The sequence below is a fragment of the Montipora foliosa genome, chromosome 9 (genome assembly GCF_036669935.1).
Source record: "Montipora foliosa isolate CH-2021 chromosome 9, ASM3666993v2, whole genome shotgun sequence".
NCBI lineage: Eukaryota > Metazoa > Cnidaria > Anthozoa > Scleractinia > Acroporidae > Montipora > Montipora foliosa.
Window position 1 is genome coordinate 39,858,293 of NC_090877.1, and position 18,365 is coordinate 39,876,657.

The window sequence follows — 18,365 nt, forward strand, 5'->3', positions numbered from 1 at the left end:
ACTAACTAAGTTGATTGAGGTACCATTGATGGTTAATGCTTGGAAAGGGCCGACAGATTTCTTTCTCGAAATAAACATGGCTTCACTTTTCTTAGGATGGAGGACCATAGTATGCCGGTCTCCTGCACCAGTCTGCCGCGCGCTAAACAGAGGGCCTTATATTAGCTGCAGCTATGACAGCGTCACAGTACTAGTTGTCAGCTTTGCACCACAGCGTAGTATCATCGGCATACATCTCGATAGCCGCATCTTCAATAGCAGAGATGGTATCTGCGAGATGGTTGGTCCTAAAACTGATCCCTGTGGGATTCCGCTGGTAACCTGTGCGAGGCCGGAATTGCCGGCTCCAACAACTGGGTATTGACATCTGCTGTTCAAGTAGTCACACAACCATTGCCAAAGATCTCCCATGATTCCGAAACTTTGCAGCCTCTTTGGTAAGAGATCGTGGCTTACTGAATCGAAGGCTTTTCGGAAGTCGATGAAGATGACACATATAACCTTACAGCGGTCTAGGAGCTCGGTTGAGCTCGGTTGAGAGCCCCTCCATATAAGCCCACTGGTGCTGACTAAGTAAGTCGTGGCACTTAGCTGCATGGAATGTTATCCTGTCAGTAACGCATCGTTCCAGAATCTTAGAGCGGTTTTCAAATGAGTGTCGTAAAACCAAAACCATAGTAATTACTTTAACCAATCAAAAAGGACGGAGACAATCCAGTAAACCAATCAAAACTCGAAGTAATTACACGTAGCCGACACAAAAGGCGGGAAAATGTGCACGCGCGAGCCACAATTGATTTTGGTTTCACTTCTGATTGGTTGAAAAAGTGGCGCGAAAACTTTGAACCAATCACTTAGTGAAGTAGATGCAAAACCAAAGTAATTCGCTAATTACTTTCGACACTCAATTGAAAACCGCTCTACTAGGAACACTGAGCATGGATAATGGACGATAAATGTTTCTTTCGATAACATCGCCCTCCTTGTGTGTTGTTTTTAATCTTGCGCATTTACATGTCTGAGGGCCAATAGCATCAGTTGGGCTTTGATTAAAGATCTCATACAGTGAGGGAGTGACAGCAGGGCTTACTAATTTCAAGAGCCTGGTGGATATGCCATCAGCTCTAGGTAATTTAGAGCAAAATTTGTCTCAAACGTCACTGCGTAGTTGAGTGCCTCCATAATCAATGATGTCTGTCCGTTTTCTAACGCTCTCTTCTCAAACTTTCCCACCGACCTCACGGAAGGGTCTGAATCCTCGAATAACTTAACTGGTGCTTTGATCTTAATCAGTTCACGGTATTCATGCTCAACTGTGCGAAGCCACGCCCTCCCTTCTCCCTTTCCAGACACAGCACCGCCGTAGAGGTCAAGGGGTGTTTCTCTCCATTTTCACAAATGATTCTTCTAGCCTCTCTGTCAATGACTCTGAGCTCTGTGATTAGCCCTTGCTCGGTCCCCTTAAATTAAGAAAAGGAGAAAGAACAGAACTTAATTTAAGTGTCTAGTCGTTCTAGCGCTGGGGCACTAATTGAGGACACTGTAAACAGAAATTAACAATTAAAACAAAGCAAGTCAGAAGTTAGTTTTTGAGGAGAGGGGAAACCCGAGTACCCGAAGACAACCTTTCGTCGCAGAGTAGAGAACCAGCAAACTCAACCCACATATGACGCCGAGTCTGGGAATCGAACCTCGGCCACATAGGTGAGAGGCGAGTGCTCTCATCACTGCTCCATCCCAGCACCCCTGGCAGACAAACCTGGTTGGTGGCTATAACTCGCTTCACATGTTTGACAGAGGATTGGACCAACTAGCAGAAAGTCTTCGCGGGAAAACCTTCGCTGCCCGTTCGTCTTTCGTCACTCAATCTCGTTCCCAGCCAACCATGTTGGCAACACAGCAATCAATCGAAGAGGTGAGAACGTGACAAGGTATGGGAGCATATAACTCCGCTATATTTTTTTCCCCAATTATATTTATGGTTAATCTTTTGCTATTTGTTAAAAAATATATAACAATTTGTGGAAACCTAAATGAACCTTGAGTTTTTCTAGTTTTTTGACAAACAAATCATTCACTGTGACGGCCGCTGCACAAAAGATAGCATGGGAGTCCTGTGAACACTCTAGGCGGAAGTTTTCCCAAGAGTCTGCCCAATATCGTTCGCCATGATCTTTCTTAATGCCCTGATAAGGAATGTGGATGTTATTTTCAGATAAAAGCTTTTCGTGGCGTCAAGGTTAACAGCTTAGTGATTTGTTCGTCAAAAGTGAACTAACCTGGTTCTGGATCTGGTTATTTACCGGTAGTTTACGTGGTTGATGTCAGTTTTATCTCATGAAACTGCGCAATGGTCGACTAATTTAACAGGTAATTGAATTTTGAGTAATCCAGTCCGCACAACGGCGATTTAAATCCAGTTCTCACAGCAAAGAAACTTGCATTTGCGTCCCATCGTCACCTTTAACACACTCAAAGCAATGTTTGTTTTTTTCCTGGTATATACAAATGATCATTTATCTAGATTCACATCGACATTTACACGTTAGCAGGAACTATATAGAGTATCACGCTAACTTTAGAAATAAATAAATACATAAATAAAATTCTTAAATATATTCATCATCTTGTCAGACTTAATCTTGTAAGTAGTTGCTCAATTTCTCCAGTATCTAGAGAATTAGCTAAGACAATTTCTGATTGAAGCCTGTTCCATTCTTTAACTGTTCTTGGAAAATAGTAATATTTAAAGATCATCATTACTTGCATGCTCAATACAATATTTGAAGTTGTGAGATGTGTTAACATGAATTAATTCAGTATTTGTAATTTTGAACATATTTGTACATAAACAGGCATATTGATGGCGAAAAGTTAGAGATTCGCATTCCAGGTCTCTAATCATTGAGGTAACACTTGACATATATCTGTAATTATCGCTTTTACAAAAACGAGCAGCCACCCTTTGTATGTTCTCCAGCTTAAATATATCTGTATCACATTGATAATGTGGGTCCCAAACAGTTAAAGCATATTCCAATTTTTGTCTGACAAGTGTCTTATACAAGGTACTTTTGGTGTCTTGTTTGCAGAACCAGAAGTTTCTCGTGATCAAATTTAAAGACTTAGGGTGTGTTCGATTCACCGTATTTTGGAATAGGAATACATGGAATTGAACATAGAAGTCCTTCGTTTTTATGGAGAATCACATTAAAATTGTCAAAGACCTGCTAAAATGCTACTTTAATCATATCTCCTTGTTGCTTCAAAACGCTAGACATACCGTTTTAAATCATCACTCCAAGTATTCTTATTCCGGAATAGGGTCAATCGAACGCACGCTTAGTTGCTTTTAAAATTTGAATCCAGTGTGACCCCTAAGTAGGAGTGCATTTCAACATAGGTTAGGATGGCTATTGCAAAAGTATATATTCTAGTTGGTGGATTTTTCTGCCTGGAGATGCACAATTAACAAAACGTTTAGCTGGGTTGAATTCCATCTGCCAGGTGGGTTGCCATACTTCTAATTTGTTTAGATCAGACTGTAATTTATCCATGTCTGCAGCAATATTGACATATTGTTAAGTCTACTCTATATATTTATGAAGTGAGAATCTGTGCACATGAACTGACTATAAAATTAGATGAATCGTTATCTTATTAAAATACTTAACCTTAATGTAGTGAAGATAATGTACAGGATTGTGGCAAATCTGTACATGAATTTCTTAAAATTAATATCAGTTTGCATTCTCTAAAAGATATTCAGAAAATTATGCTAACAATTTAGACTTATACAAAACATGGACCAGTAGTCCATGGACAACCCCGGTGGACCAATTCAATGACCACACACATTATCATTGCCAGAGCTGTCACTGCCACAGAAAAATCCCCTGGAAGAGTGGTTAGCATTTGTTGAAATTGTAGATAATACTGCTTCCATACAGCTGAGATTCTCAGAGTATGGTTGGTTCTAACTCTTAGTTGACTTCTATTAAAACCTATAGGTTGTCATCAGACATTCCAACTCCTTTTGAAGGAAAAAGGAGTACTTTTTTAGCACCCAAGGCACTCACATGAGCGCTTAAGGTGTGAGCCTGTTGGGGGGGTCTGGGGGTATCCCCCCATAGGAAATTTTGCAAATGTAGTTTCTCTCAAGTGGCATTTCCTGCATTTTGGCATCATTTTTGTGGTATTCTGCAAGGTCTTTATTCTTACCACTGGAGTTTCGGTCATATTTGTCCACCATAATAGAGTAAGACTGCTGGCCTTATGGCCTTATGCACAACATGAGGTGTTCAACGGAGAAACTGGGCAAGACATTGTAGCATAAGAAAGTGTATTATGCAAAGTTTTACACTCAGATCACAAAAACATACTTAAGATAGGCAATTTTTCCCTTGTTTTCAGAATTTTATGCTAAATAGGGAAAATCTGATAAAAATTGGGAGGGGGGTGGGGGGCAACTGTAAATCGGCAGACTCCCGATCAAATTGGAGGGTTGGAATGTCTGTTTCATGGTGTTTAACCCAAAACACAGGTCACAAGTAACAGGTCAGTGTTTTAACATTACAGAAAGAATCCAAAACATTCATGAAAGCATTAAAGCTATCCTTAGGCCTAATGTTCGCATTGGTAATTGGTTACGGTTGTTTCGATCTGTATTGGTAAAACAATGACCTGTGCCTTAATGTGACCTGTGTTTTGTACATACCCAATTAGTGCTAACTATGTTTTGCACAACTCGATCCATAACGTTTGAGTTCCCAGAACCTTATCAGAATGCTCATGGATTAGGCTATCATCTTAGACTGAGGTTTGAGTAATACACTACGGGACAAAAGGATGATGTTGTGAGGAAAAGTGTTTTCACTCATCACGTTTACACTGCCACTTGTGACAGAATGCTTTAGCGACTCGTAATGGAATGCTCTAAGACATATTGAGAAAAGAACAAGGAACTTAACCGGTTTGGGCCTTTTTCAAAGTGAGGAAAATAAGGAAAGGAAAGCTACATTCAACCACAAGACAACAGTCATTCCAATAGAGACCACTTTAACAGAAGTGACCTAAATTCAATGCAGTTTCATTATATTTATTGAAAATTACAATTACAGTGAACATTAGCAAAAAGATTATTTTCCTACTTGTAAAATGTGTTGGTTAAAAATTATTAATTATAAAGAAATATACAATGTTTACAGTACCTGAAAATTATAGGAGGTCCACAGGCGTTATCCGTGGACCGGTTCCATGAAGGATCCATAGACAGGGTCGACAGGGGTAGTCCATGGACGTGGGGTCCGTGTTTTGTATACATCCTGAAACTTTGATGCATGCCAAATTTGTTTAGTGTCTTAATTTGAAATGTCCTCTTGCTCTTCTTCTTAACTTGAATGCTACTCAGTTCTTGGTTTACTGACAAATTAAAAAATGTAACATCATGTCCCCTAAACTGCAGCACCAGCAGTAGTGGTAGTAGTAGTAGTAGTAGTAGTAGTAGTAGTAGTAGTAGTAGTAGTAGTAGTGGTAGTGGTAGTGGTAGTGGTAGTGGTAGTGGTAGTGGTAGTGGTAGTGGTAGTGGTAGTGGTAGTGGTTAGTGGTTAGTGGTTAGTGGTTAGTGGTTAGTGGTTAGTGGTTAGTGGTTAGTGGTTAGTGGTTAGTGGTTAGTGGTTAGTGGTTAGTGGTTAGTGGTTAGTCGTAGTGGTAAAGTCTATGTAAACTCTGCTCATCAAGTTAAAAGATAAGCAGCTGCCTTTACCCAAACTAAATAAACGAAAATTAATGCTAATACACTAACATTTTCCTTATTGTTAAGGGGACACATTGTGTTGGATATCAAAACTGGACATTCATCCAATCTATGCATTTCTTGACTTGAGTGTCTTAAGGGCCCACAGACGGATTTTTCGCGCGTTGCTAAGGAAGTGAAATGTTACTTCCGGTAACTGACGTCACCATATCATGAGCTGACAAGAAAACCCACTCCCAAGCAAAACTCACCGCACAAACTGTTGTTTCCATCGAAGGTTTTAACTCGCCCTTCCTCGCGCTCGTTCTCAGATCAATTGCGCATGGGTAAACGAACGGACTTCCGGTTTGAGAAAAAAACTAAATTTCCGGCGGTTTTAAATTGAATTAATTTTTTTTTAACTTGGCACGTTTCACCCCCAAATACAGAATTTAGCTAAGCATTGATTTTTTTAAAATCATCTTTTTTGAAAAAGTTATTGGTATTTCAGTATCGTTTATGTCTTTAAAAAGAACATTTTTCAAAATAAAAAGAAAACCATGCTTGGCTGGATGCAAAAACGAATACAAATTATCAAACCATTGATTAAATACCCAAATTGCCTAGCACGGAGACAAATTTAGAGTTTTCTTTTATTGGTCACGTGACCATGGGCGTGGTATGATGACGTCATATTTAGGGTCATTGGTTTACAAAAGTTGGAAACTGACCAAAATAATGCCAAATTCTCTCAAATTACTTAACCATTACATCCTTAGCAACGCACCCCAAAAAATACGTCAGTGGGCCCTTAATTCAGTTTAAATTAATAGAGATGTACAATGACCTACATGTAGAGCGCCCCCACCCCCAACCTGGCAAGTAAAATCATCTCGTGTTAGCTAGTGTAAAAACTATAAGCCACCTTCAGGTGAGTGAGGAAAAATTTGACCCTCGAACCTGTTGCATAACCTAAATCAGTCGCCTTAGAAGACTCAGTGGAATCCAATAAGTCAATCATTTAACGTCCTTTCCTTTTCTGTGCAGATACGATGTGAAAAATTGGTAGTTTGGATTACAATGGCCACACCTGGTTCCCTGGCCAGCTCTAAGGAGAAGACAAATGGGGCCAAGCTGAGTCGACTTATTATTGATGGTGGAACAACTGTACTAAGAAATGTTTTTGACACTCATCACCCTCCTGCTAACTTGGCAGCTGATCTCAATGCCTGTTATTCTATCCTTAACAACCTTTTACGCCGAAGAATTCTCAATGGTCACCAGTGGGACAAGCTCTTTCCTGTTTGTGGGGCTGCCCCTGACTCCAACACGTTTGATATCACTCTGCTGTTCCTCCTTCTGACCAACATTTGCGGACTTACCCCTCCCCACACTGGATGGCATTGCAAGCCGCTCTCAAGTGACGCTTCTCGTGAAGCAAATCTTGCTCGCATTAAGTTTTTCCGTAATCAGTTGTATGCGCACATCACAACCACAGCTGTCGATGAACTGATGTTCAATGGTTTGTGGCAGGATATCAGTGCCGTTCTAGTGTCTCTTGGGTTCAGTCAGGCAGAGGTTGATCGACTGAAGGCAGAGCGATGTGGAGAGGATGATTATGTTGATGCCTTACGGGACTGGGCAGAGAGTGAAAGAGATCTCAAGACTCAGCTTTATGAGGTGCGTCAGTGTCAGGACACAGTCTTGGAGAGTGTCAAGGAAAGCAGTTCTATGATTCAAGACATACATCAAATTGTTACTGAATGCCGTGAGACACAACACAACACCAATCAGGAGGACAAAATCCTAAAGAAACTTGCAAGGGTTGACACGCAACCTGATATCACATATTATACAAAGAGATACTTGGAAGGAACCCGTGAGTCTGTCTTTACTAGAATCGACACCTGGTTGGATGATGCAAGCTCTCCAAACCATGTCTTGGTGCTTAGCGGAAATGCAGGGATGGGGAAATCTGTCATTGCTGCTGAGATGTGTAGAAGAATGCAAGAAGCTGGCAGATTGGCGGGAAGCCATTTTTGTCACCATGACAGAGCACGCTACAGGAATCCCAAGGTGCTGTTGCAGTCTTTAGCCTGTCACCTGTCATGCTGTCTTCCAGAGTACAAGAAAGCCCTTGTGAAACAGCTCTCTGGAAATCTGGGTGTAGACATAAACGACATGGAAGTGAAAGATCTGTTTGATATGCTTTTTTTTAAACCTCTGAACAAGGTAGCAGAGCCTGATCGTACTTCTCTTGTGGTAATAGATGCTTTAGATGAAAGTGAATACCAAGGGCGAAATGATCTTCTTGATGTGATTGCTAAGTTGTTTAAGAATTTACCCCTTTGGCTTCGATTTTTGGTGACGACGCGACCCGAAATTAACATTTGGGACAGCCTCAAAGATTTGCAACCACTGCTACTGGAGCCAAAAGATGAAGAGAACTTGAAGGTCATTCGTTTTTACTTTGAACGTAGTCTTAGCGATTTATTGGAATTTGAAATGAATGAGCTGGTCTTAGATGATCTTGTGCAGAAGTCGGAGGGAGTCTTTCTGTGTGCCCAGTTTTTGGTAGATTTTATAAGGACCAAGTGTTCAACTCTTCTCACCTTGGAACAACTGGACGAGACCCTTCCGACGGGCATCGCGTGTGTTTACCAGTCGTATTTCGAACGGCTTGAACAAGACTTGTGTAAGGAACTAAACATAACTGAAGAACAATTTCTTTGCTTCCTGGGTGCAATTGCCGCTGCCAGGGAACCACTGCCATTGGGTTTTGTTCCTAAATTGTTGTGCACGAACTTGTCGTCCTCGACTTTTATGCGAAAGGCGCACAAAGCCATCGCCATTGTGTCATCACTTCTTCCTGTTCACGAAGACCGCATTCATTTCTTTCATAAATCAGTCAAGGACTGGTTGACAGACAAGTCACGCTACAAGCAGCACAGTTTCAGTGTGGAAGAAATGGAAGGCCACAAGATCCTTTCTACTCTTTGCTCTGACGAGTTTGACGAGTTAAAAAGCAAAGATATTGGCAACTTACAATCCTTCACTGACACTTCAAGGTATGCCTTGGAACATGGTGTTCAGCACATGTTACAGTTAGACCAGGACATCAAATCTTGCAGCCTTGAACATGGGGTTGGAAAATATATGTCAGACCCAGAGCTTTTGTACGCAAAGCTTTGTGTGAACATGCCATCAGCCAGTGAAGATATTGTTGGCTTATTGAAGCAGGGTTTAAAGACGATATCTAACGAGTGTCTCGAGACCCTTTCATCATTATTGATTCTTTTAAAGAAGCAACGCGTAACCTTACAGGAATATCCCTTTACTATCTTTCAATGTCTGTTGAATCAGGGAAGTGGTAGATTATCTTCTGACTCCCGTAAGCTTCTGGAGACCAAGTATTCCGATAAACCTCACATGGAGTTGTTAAACAAAAATCACACCCAAAGAGGTATTCAAGCTCGGTTTGATTGTGGATCACAAGTGGCTTGTTTGGATGTGTCCCCTAGCTTAGAATACATGGTGTGTGAATGCCGCGATGGAAGCATTCAGTTTTGGTCACTTGCTTCAGGTAATCTCAAATGGAAACGTTATGTCAAACCAAAACAGTATACATTGCCCCTCTATGGTCCATTTAGAATAATTGCAAGTTCAATCGTGGTTGCTTGTTATCGTTCTGTGGTATTTCATCCTATCAAGGATGTCATCTTGCCAGGAGTTCTAAACACTGCTTACTCCTTTAATGGAGACTTGAAGCCCCTTTTTCCTACCAGTAAGTGCAATTTTTCTGTCTGTTCAATTTGCGGCGAGGAGATGTTAACTGACTGTCCCGACGATGCAAAATGTCTTATTATGTGGAATCTGAAGGATGGTAGGGAGATTGTTCGCCTTGACAGGGATAAAGAAATTTTATCTTTTGCGATATCACAAGATGGAAAGATCGTAGCAATTTCCCATTCAACGGGCTCTATTTGTTTAGTTGATCGGGAAAATGGTTTTTCAACTCTAGCAGAGATAGCTTCATCAAGGCGTTTTGGAAGGATTAGGTTCTCGCCGAACAGTCGATTTCTTTTGTGTTCAGATAAGCTCTTAGGCAGAGAAATGTTTCATTTAAGGATGACTGAGGGGCCCGAGCATCTCCATTCGATTCACCCTATTGCCCCTTGGAGTGATTCCTTTGAATTAGAATCCCATAGAATCGGTGGCTTTTTGTTAGGAGATCCTCTGAGTGTGGTTTCGCGCGATTATTCTGATGTAGTTCTCAATAGCCAATCTCTTTTAAGGAACCACACACTGAAAGGTTACATTGAACTAGTTTATCGGAATGCATCAACGAAGAAGACAGAATGGGAAGATGTCAGATGTCTCCGATTCTCGTTAACCGGCGAGAGTGTTTATGCGACAGTTTGCGTCGGAGCGCGCAAACGGCGAATTATCGCTTCAGAGGTTTTAAATGGAGAACTTAAGAGACAGAAAAAGATTAAGTGGCACTCTTTCTGTGATTTTCAATTTGTAGCTTTAAAAGGGGGCATTTTGTTTGCAACTAAGAGCACTCTTGAACTGTGGAATTTTGATTTGTCAGTCTGCTTGCGAAGATGGAAGTTTGGCGCAGATGCTGTCTTTCCTGTTTCAGATGATCAGGTGGCATGCATAACATTTCACGCGCGATATGGGATCATTTTGGATACTGTTAGTGGAGATAATGTGGTAACATTTAAACTGCCTCACGGGAGGTTGATTGCTTGCTACAGGGAGCTCCAGCTGTTTACCTCGCCTGGATTGGAGCCAGAGTTCATTGAAATGAGGCAATTGGGTAAAACCGAACCATTGTGGCGTGCTCTCCAGGGTGCCCGTTTGTCAGGTTTGATGGGATCATTTTCCCCCATGGGTCAGTATATTGTTGTTTTTAACATAGGCACCAGCGACACGTACGTTCTCGATGTAGTTTCTGGTAATGTGCGCCTCGAATTTAGTGATGTCACCATTTGCGATAGTAAATTTATCGGTGACGAGGAGTGTATTTTTCTCAAATCCGTTTATCGAAATGGCGGCCGTCTTGAGCTGTTCAACGTAAGGTCTGGAGATCTACTTGGTGTAATGGATGTTGAATGGGACGTTTCTTCGTGGAATTGTCTTTTAGCAACCTGTCCTAGAAGGAATCTCATTGCCATTTGTTCACGCAAGCAGTTCAACTTGGAAATTATCAAGGTAAAACACCCGAGAGAGGAGACACTCATTACGGAGACAAAAAGGTAAGTTTGCAATGTCTCGTCTAAAAGCCATTCGTCGGTACTCAAGATGTTCTGTACATACTTCATGCTTGCCCTCATATAGAGTACAAACCATTATCTATTGTGATTGCTTGGAAGTGTGTTTTCGATTCCCATATACGCTGATATGAGCTCACATGACTGGTTTGCTTGTGGCCTCATTTTCGCATCCATTACGTAGGGCGCGGCCGCGGGGCTCTGGATTCAAGTCCCGCTCATTCTGCTTAATACTGAGGGTGTGTTTTTTCGGGAAAATCCAAAAAACGGATTCTTGAATTCAAAGACGGATTTTCCGTTTTTTTTTTGCAAAATCCAAAAACGGATCATGAATCCAAAGTATCCACACCCGAGGAGGATACTTCGGATCAAATCCAAATCCAGATTTTTGAGGTTCACCACTACAGCGTTGTTTTGGGAAAGGATTTGAAAAATGTATTTTTGACAAGCGGTTTTCGTGCAAAAATGATACACAACAGCTACCGTACATGACAGTTTTGCTTAAATGTTTTTCTCGCGCCATTTTTTCCGTTCAATCGAAGACACGAATAAGTGGAAAATAGTTAGGTTTCCTGCAAATCTCACGCCAGAAATCACACTAAACGTTTCTTGGCAGCAGTAATATTGTTAGCACCTTTCCTACAGCTAAAAAAGTTAGCTGCAAAAATACCCTTTGCGCTCATCACTGCGAGGCAACATGGTTTCATTTGATTTCATACCCGCAGTGCAATATATGTATTTCATATATATCTTTCAACTCTGGATTTGTTTGTTTGTTTGCGTTGTCGTGGCAAATAATCCTTTTTGGATTTTGCATTTTTTGACGCTGAACAATCCATTGATCCGAGATCACAAATCCGTTTTTGGATTTTCCCAAAAAAACGGATCCTGAGTCACGAGCGACAACCGCAAGTGAGATGTTTTCCTTGTTTATTTCTCATGGCACCACCACAATTATATTACTAAGTACCTTTTCTCTATTAGAGATGATTAGATTAACAGTCCGGGAGGGACTTTGCTATCCGTGTATACGAAATGTCCACTTCCGGTTTCCGTCCGTAGCTCGAAAACGTGCGTGCTTAAGGTCCCTAATATTCTGCGGACAAGAGCCTCTGAAAATATTATCAAATATTGTCCGTCCTGTTTATGTGTAAGGTGTTTATTGATGGGAGAAACTCTTCTGAAAAAAGGCTGGTTAATAACCAATACAAAACAATTAAAACCGATGTGGAAACATAACAATGTTATGACAATGCAGGCTAGTACTTTGCGCATGCGTGCACTGATATTACCCCGGGCGGTAACATTCATGGACGTCCTTGGAAGGTTCATCCCGATGTCACATCAGCAATGACTGATACAATAATAATAATTAACAATTATTCCATGAGCGCGCGTTGGATATGAGATGATAGATAGCCAACGAGGCGAGTAGCGCCGAGTTGGCTATAATCATCTCATATCCAACAAGCACGAGTGGAATAATTGTTTTATTAAAAACGCCCCCAAAATATAGAAAACTAGACTACAATAAAAATAAAAAGGCCCAAAAAATCACGCGTATGCTTGCCGTGTTTGTAGATCATGGTATAATGGCTCATAACCCATGATGGCTTAGCCAATCAAAACTCTCGAATTGCACTATCCAAGGATCCAGTTTTTAATAACAACAGATAATAGATGGTCGGGGCTGGGTTGATAAGTTGAAATGTGAAAAGCTCCTAGTTTGGCGTGGAGCCACAACACATGATATTTGACGGCCGACGTTTAGTATTTCTGAGATGATGGTCCCAATTGTCGTCGTCGGCTGGCAAATCTTTGTTGTGTGGAAAACGTAACTGCAGGTTACAATGTACTAGCAGCGAACTCGCCAGCCACAAAGGTAATTTGACTCCACATACGTGAACATTGCCTTTTGTAGACAGGTATTTCTCTTCCATCTTATGATGATGGATTTAGTATCGCCTCGGTGGAAAACGGCAACTGGTAAAAAGGCATGAAAATTCTACTATTCCAACTTGTCTCGATATTTGTAGCAAAATGCAATTTGCAGCTTGACGTTTTGACGTTTTGCCTTTTGCCGCAAACGCGAGGCTAAATTTCTGGAATTCCATTGCTAAAACATACAATAAGCCATAAATTTTCACTACATAAGGTTAAGTTTTCTATTCCACTGGAGAATCTACTAAACTTGACCATTTTATTTCCCTCGAGTGAATAATTGAGAGAGAAGTAAGGGTTGATTGATCAGTTGATTCATTTGTATGTTTGGCAGCAAATCAGTCAAGCAGGAAAAACGGGGGCTGACCAAATGCTATGTTGCTTTGTTTTCCCACAGGTCCAAGCTTACGAAGCCATTTTCTTCTGGTTGTCTTGTAATGTGAAGAAACAACGGTGATCATTGAACCACATTGTTTTCTTGTATTTTCTGGACAAATACTGTAAATGAACTTTCTAAAACGACATTCTTAACTCTGTGTCAGACTGGAAGAGCTATATAGTTATCCTAGATTGGTAATATATGGGCATGCATGTTATCAACTTGGTTTCCATGACCTACAGTATTTACTAACCATACGAGATTTTAGCAGACGGCTAGTGCAACGGCATTCACTACTTTGCTCGCATTTCGTAAATTACATATTAAAACAAATTCCACCGCCGGAATGGGAGGGCGACCATTTGCTTGACTACAAGCACATGGTCTGATTTTCTTTCTGTGACATCTAGGGACCCCCAGGGATCAATTTTAGGCCTCTTCTCTTCTTAAATAATTTTCATTAATGACATGCCTAGCGAGGTTTCCAGGGAAACATCTTTGCCTCTTTTCGCGAATGACTCTAAATGTTTTCATGTAGTATTGGGTCACGATGATGTTGACAGGTTACAAGAAGACTTGAATAATTTATTTGACTGGTTTTGCACCTGGGGAGTGGAATTCAATGTTTCGAAATGCAAGGTTTTGAGGGTGACTTGTATAAAATCAGTGATTGAAAGGGACTATTTTCTCAGTGGAACTAAACTAGAGCGCATGAATGTTGAGAAAGAGCTTGGTGTCTTAATTAGTCATGATTTGAGTTGGAAAAATCACGTAGATTTCATTGCTTCCAAAGCACAAAGGATGCTCACTTACTTTATCGAACATGTAGTGATAACTGAAATCAAACTAAGAAATTGTCATATGTAGCTTGGGTCAAATCTCGATTAGATTATGCTAGTATAGTATGGTCCCCTCATCCCTAAAAAGAACATTATTAAATTAGAACAAATTCAGCGAAGAGCAACTAGATTTATTCTCGGTAAGGACCTCTCAGAAAATGAACGCTTACGAAAACTAAACTTACTGCCATTCACCCTGCAAGCAGAGCCTTCTTTTACTTTACTTTTTCTTTACTGAGGAGGAGAAAAGGAGGCTCTGCCGGAGTCACGTCAATTCTTTAAAGCCGCCGCATCCCGAGCTTCTGGACTAGTAATCGGATTCGCTCTGACGAAGGGCTAACGCTCGAAACGTCAGCTTTTAGAATTTCTGTACGGTGGCCAATTTACATTATCAACTCCGTTGATAAAACCAATTTTTGTATACTACTTCCCCACCGAAGCAGCATCACAGTTTCTTTAGAAACTACCCCTTCATTCTGGACTAGTAAATCTTGTTTTCTCTCGTCAAACTGGTTTTTCCAGTGCGAGCATCCGTTTAGTGATAAAGCCGATGGCTATAATTGAGCCCGCTGTACGTGAAAAAGATTGCGGCGAGATCTGGCCTATTATGCCCCGTTTACACGAGCAATTTTTATGTGACAACTTCTATGTGACAATTTTTATTTGCTCGTGTAGACGAGGGAAATTGGCTAATTTTTATGTGACAAATACATTTGCTGAAAAGCTGGCGTCTTAGCTTTTATGTGACAAATAAAAATTGTCATACACGAAAAATTGCTCGTGTAGACGACTCGTCACATAAACTGTGGCAAATTGGTGGCCCAATCTTCCACTGAGAACGCGATCAGTAACAGTTTTGGTTCTTGTTTAACCAACGCCAACGTTATTTCATGAAACCTGTTAAAGCAAGTTAAAATAGGGACGTTCAGATTTGAATACGAGACAGTACGAGATTGAGTACAAGTACGAATTTTCAAATCTTGTTCGCATGCTTTGGTTGATGACTAGTGGCATCAATCTTGTTTCTGCAATCTCCTAGTCTGCTGGTAAACAACAAGGAACAGTGAGGGGAGGAGACTGTTTTGAAATTAGAAATTCGTACTTGTACTCAAATCTGAAGGTCACCGAAAAAATTTGAATTTGTCATGGTCAGTTTCTCGCAGTTCTTTTACTAAACCATGGGCTTCTCGCCGCTGCTGAAGTTTTCAGGGCTTTACCCAACACCTACGCTTCTTTTTCTTTATTCTTTGTTGTTTATATAATACGAGAAACGCTATAATGGCAGCAGCTTCAAGTTTTTGCTTGTTCGTAAGCGCCATATTTCTTGGGCGACTACACAGCCTCGCCTTTATTCTGCTTATCTCAGCTGTCCAAACTCATTATTGGCGCACTAAACTTTCAACTGTTGACAATTATTTGCTCTGCGGATCTACACTATCAAATATGTTTGTCACATAAAAATTGCTCGTGTAAACGGGGCTTCAGGCTTGGGTTCGAGACTATGTCCTTCTCGAGAACGCCAAAATCGAGCAAGCAAAGGAAAGAAGGGGGTGGTCACTAAAGAAACTGTGGTGCTGCGTCGGTGGGGAAGCAGTATACAAAAATTCGGTTTTATCATAAGAGTTGATAATGTAAATTGACCACCGTACAGAGATTCTAAAAGCTTTTAGAATCTCTGTACGTTGGTCAATTTACATTATCAACTCCTTTGACAAAATCAAATTTTTGTAAGAAAAGGAAAGGCTCTGCAAGCAGGGTGACTGCCATTGTGTTATCGTAGGGGAATAAGGGATTTAGTGTTCTTCTTGAAGTGCTTTAAGAACTTGTATTCTTGTATATTTTAGATTATGTATCATTCGTAGTATTGATCATCTTACTCTCAGCGTGTAACCTAGTAGGACTGAAGCATTTAAAATACCAACTTCGTGCGCATTTCCCGTATTTGGAATAATTTACCTCTGAGTATCCGGGAATCTAGCTCTTTACTAACTTTTAGAAAGAATGTACATAAATTTTATTATGACAAATTCCTCCTCAATTTTAAGTTTATTTTAGCATGATTGCACTACTGTGTTATATGTATTAGTTATGTATAATTCAATTGTTTAATATTTATTTGTGTATTTTAACTTGAAGATAATCGGGTATATATGCAGATAATTTTATCTAGGGGGCTTATAATAAGGAATCTTGTATTCTGTTTAAGCCCACCTCAGATTCATACATTCTTTGATTAAATTAAATTAAACTGGGATCGAGTGACTAAGAAACAATCCACTTTTTGGTCAGTGCGTGATCTGAAGTCGGACCTCCATCTCTTCGACTACCCGGCCATGATTTTTTCGACACACCCGGGGTATCTAAAGTTTCCGGTTTTGAGTTTTCGAGAAACCCAGAGGGTCTGAGGTTAACGTGTCCGGCGTCGGATTTGTTACTCATAGTTTTGTGTAGCTGTTGATAATCTTATTAATACTATTGACGCTTTGCTTGTTTTCCTTTAATGCTAATGTTCTCCTCTCACAATTTGAACCTTTTTTCGCACTCCAGAGGGACACACCTTTGTCGAACGTTTTTGAAGCCGTTCAATAGACTCGCACGTCGTGTTTTATCGAGGCTGAAACCACTGTGCTTCGTCTCGTAGTTCAAAACCCAATAAAAGACTCCTGCTCGTTTGTTCAGTAAACAGTACAGTTTCCCTAATTAGTACAGAAATTGACCTTAGTTAAATATGCTTGGGACTGAGTTCAAGAAATTGTCTGTAACTTTCTTCCAACAACAATGCAACAACAATGGAAGATAATGATTACGTCACGAGTTCAGTTGATAATATAAAAGGAATCGCTATGCATTATGGGATACTATTCATTCCTCCTCTGCAGCAGTCCTGAAGCATTTGGACGATCACGCTTTACGTATAGAGATAGGTCCACAGCTGCTGACCGATGTACTACGTATTCAGAAAAGGAGATACCGCTAGACGTGCGCAGTCCTACTCGGCCAAAAGGAACACAGGTAACCGTCCAGATTAGTGTTGCTGCTCGCTCGTTGCGCTCGCTCGCAGCAATAATAATAATTGTATAGGTAATCATATGATTTTGAGTGTAATTTGGAATAAATAAGCAGGAGTAAATTTTTTCAAAGACGACCAAAATTTGTAGAAGGCACCACATAACTTGCTAATACGAGTTGACATAGTGAGATGCTCATCGAACCATGAGCTAAGTTTTCTAGCTACTGTTACAGGACAAACATCAGTTGAACCAACCTTAATGCAATTGATGTTAACCCTTTCCAGCTGCTGCATAGTACCTATAATTAAACATTCTGTTTTATCATCGTTTAACATAAGATTATCTGGAATCACCCAACTCCTAATACTACTGATACAGTCAATCATCAACTTGATGGCAAAATCAACATCCGCACATCGATTAGGGCTGAAAGATACACACAACTGTGTGTCGTCTTCTCACCATGAAGTCTCCACTAGCTCAGTGGTTAGAGCATCCGACTAGATCACGGAGGGTCGTAGGTTCGAATCCCATCTGGGGCTCATTTTGACACTTATGCAAGATGTCTTGTCCATTTACGATCCTTGGTATAAAGTTACAAGTCCCGAAGGCAAGCTGTAGCCTAGAGCCTCAGGCTTCGAACACTTTCCTTAGCCGGCAGTCTTCCCGTTCCAAGTAACGCCGCCTTCTGTAACAATTCAACCTTAACAGTGGCACCAGTTGTTTTCAAGCGTTGTTTACGATTTTTCGGAATCATGCCAAGTGCATCTACTACCACAGGCACAATATAAGCCTTGATGTTCTAAAATCCATGAATGCGGGACCATATCATAGAGTTTGCGAAAATCTATCCAAGCCATGACTAGATTTGTTTTTCTGCTCTCGCAATTTGTCAAGACCATATTATGTATGAGCAGCTGTTCTTTTGTACCCTCGAACCTTTCTTACATCCTTTTTGTTCATCAGAGAGAAGGCTCTCGGGTTTCTAGGTGCGGGTAAAATCCTTTCTTAGGTTGAATCCGTTTTAACCTAGGTTAAATTCCTGATCCCCATTTTGCCTAGGTTGAATTATGCACTCAACCTAGCTTAAACCCCCTCTGAAAGGGATAGTTATACCTTCTCTCCTTAAGCTCTGTCTTACGCATCTCAACACATCTTCTTAATTAATCATTGGTATCATCT

The 18,365-nt window shown here is 40.7% G+C and overlaps 1 protein-coding gene across 3 annotated transcripts; it reads left to right on the top strand.

Annotated features, from left to right (window-relative positions):
* The first annotated feature begins 1,373 nt into the window (after window positions 1-1,373).
* Window positions 1,374-16,425, top strand: LOC137971302 (uncharacterized). 3 transcript variants are annotated; one of them, XM_068818118.1, is made up of 4 exons: window positions 1,374-1,915; window positions 2,856-2,909; window positions 6,782-10,998; window positions 13,352-16,425. In XM_068818118.1, the coding sequence occupies exons 3-4, from the start codon at window positions 6,815-6,817 to the stop codon at window positions 13,395-13,397; spliced, it is 4,230 nt and encodes a 1,409-aa protein (XP_068674219.1). In that variant the 5' UTR covers window positions 1,374-1,915; window positions 2,856-2,909; window positions 6,782-6,814; the 3' UTR covers window positions 13,398-16,425. The 3 variants fall into 3 exon arrangements, with proteins under 3 accessions (XP_068674219.1, XP_068674217.1, XP_068674218.1); XM_068818116.1 differs by lacking the exon at window positions 1,374-1,915 and adding an exon at window positions 2,158-2,370; XM_068818117.1 differs by lacking the exons at window positions 1,374-1,915; window positions 2,856-2,909 and adding an exon at window positions 2,158-2,370.
* Window positions 16,426-18,365: the final 1,940 nt, after the last annotated feature.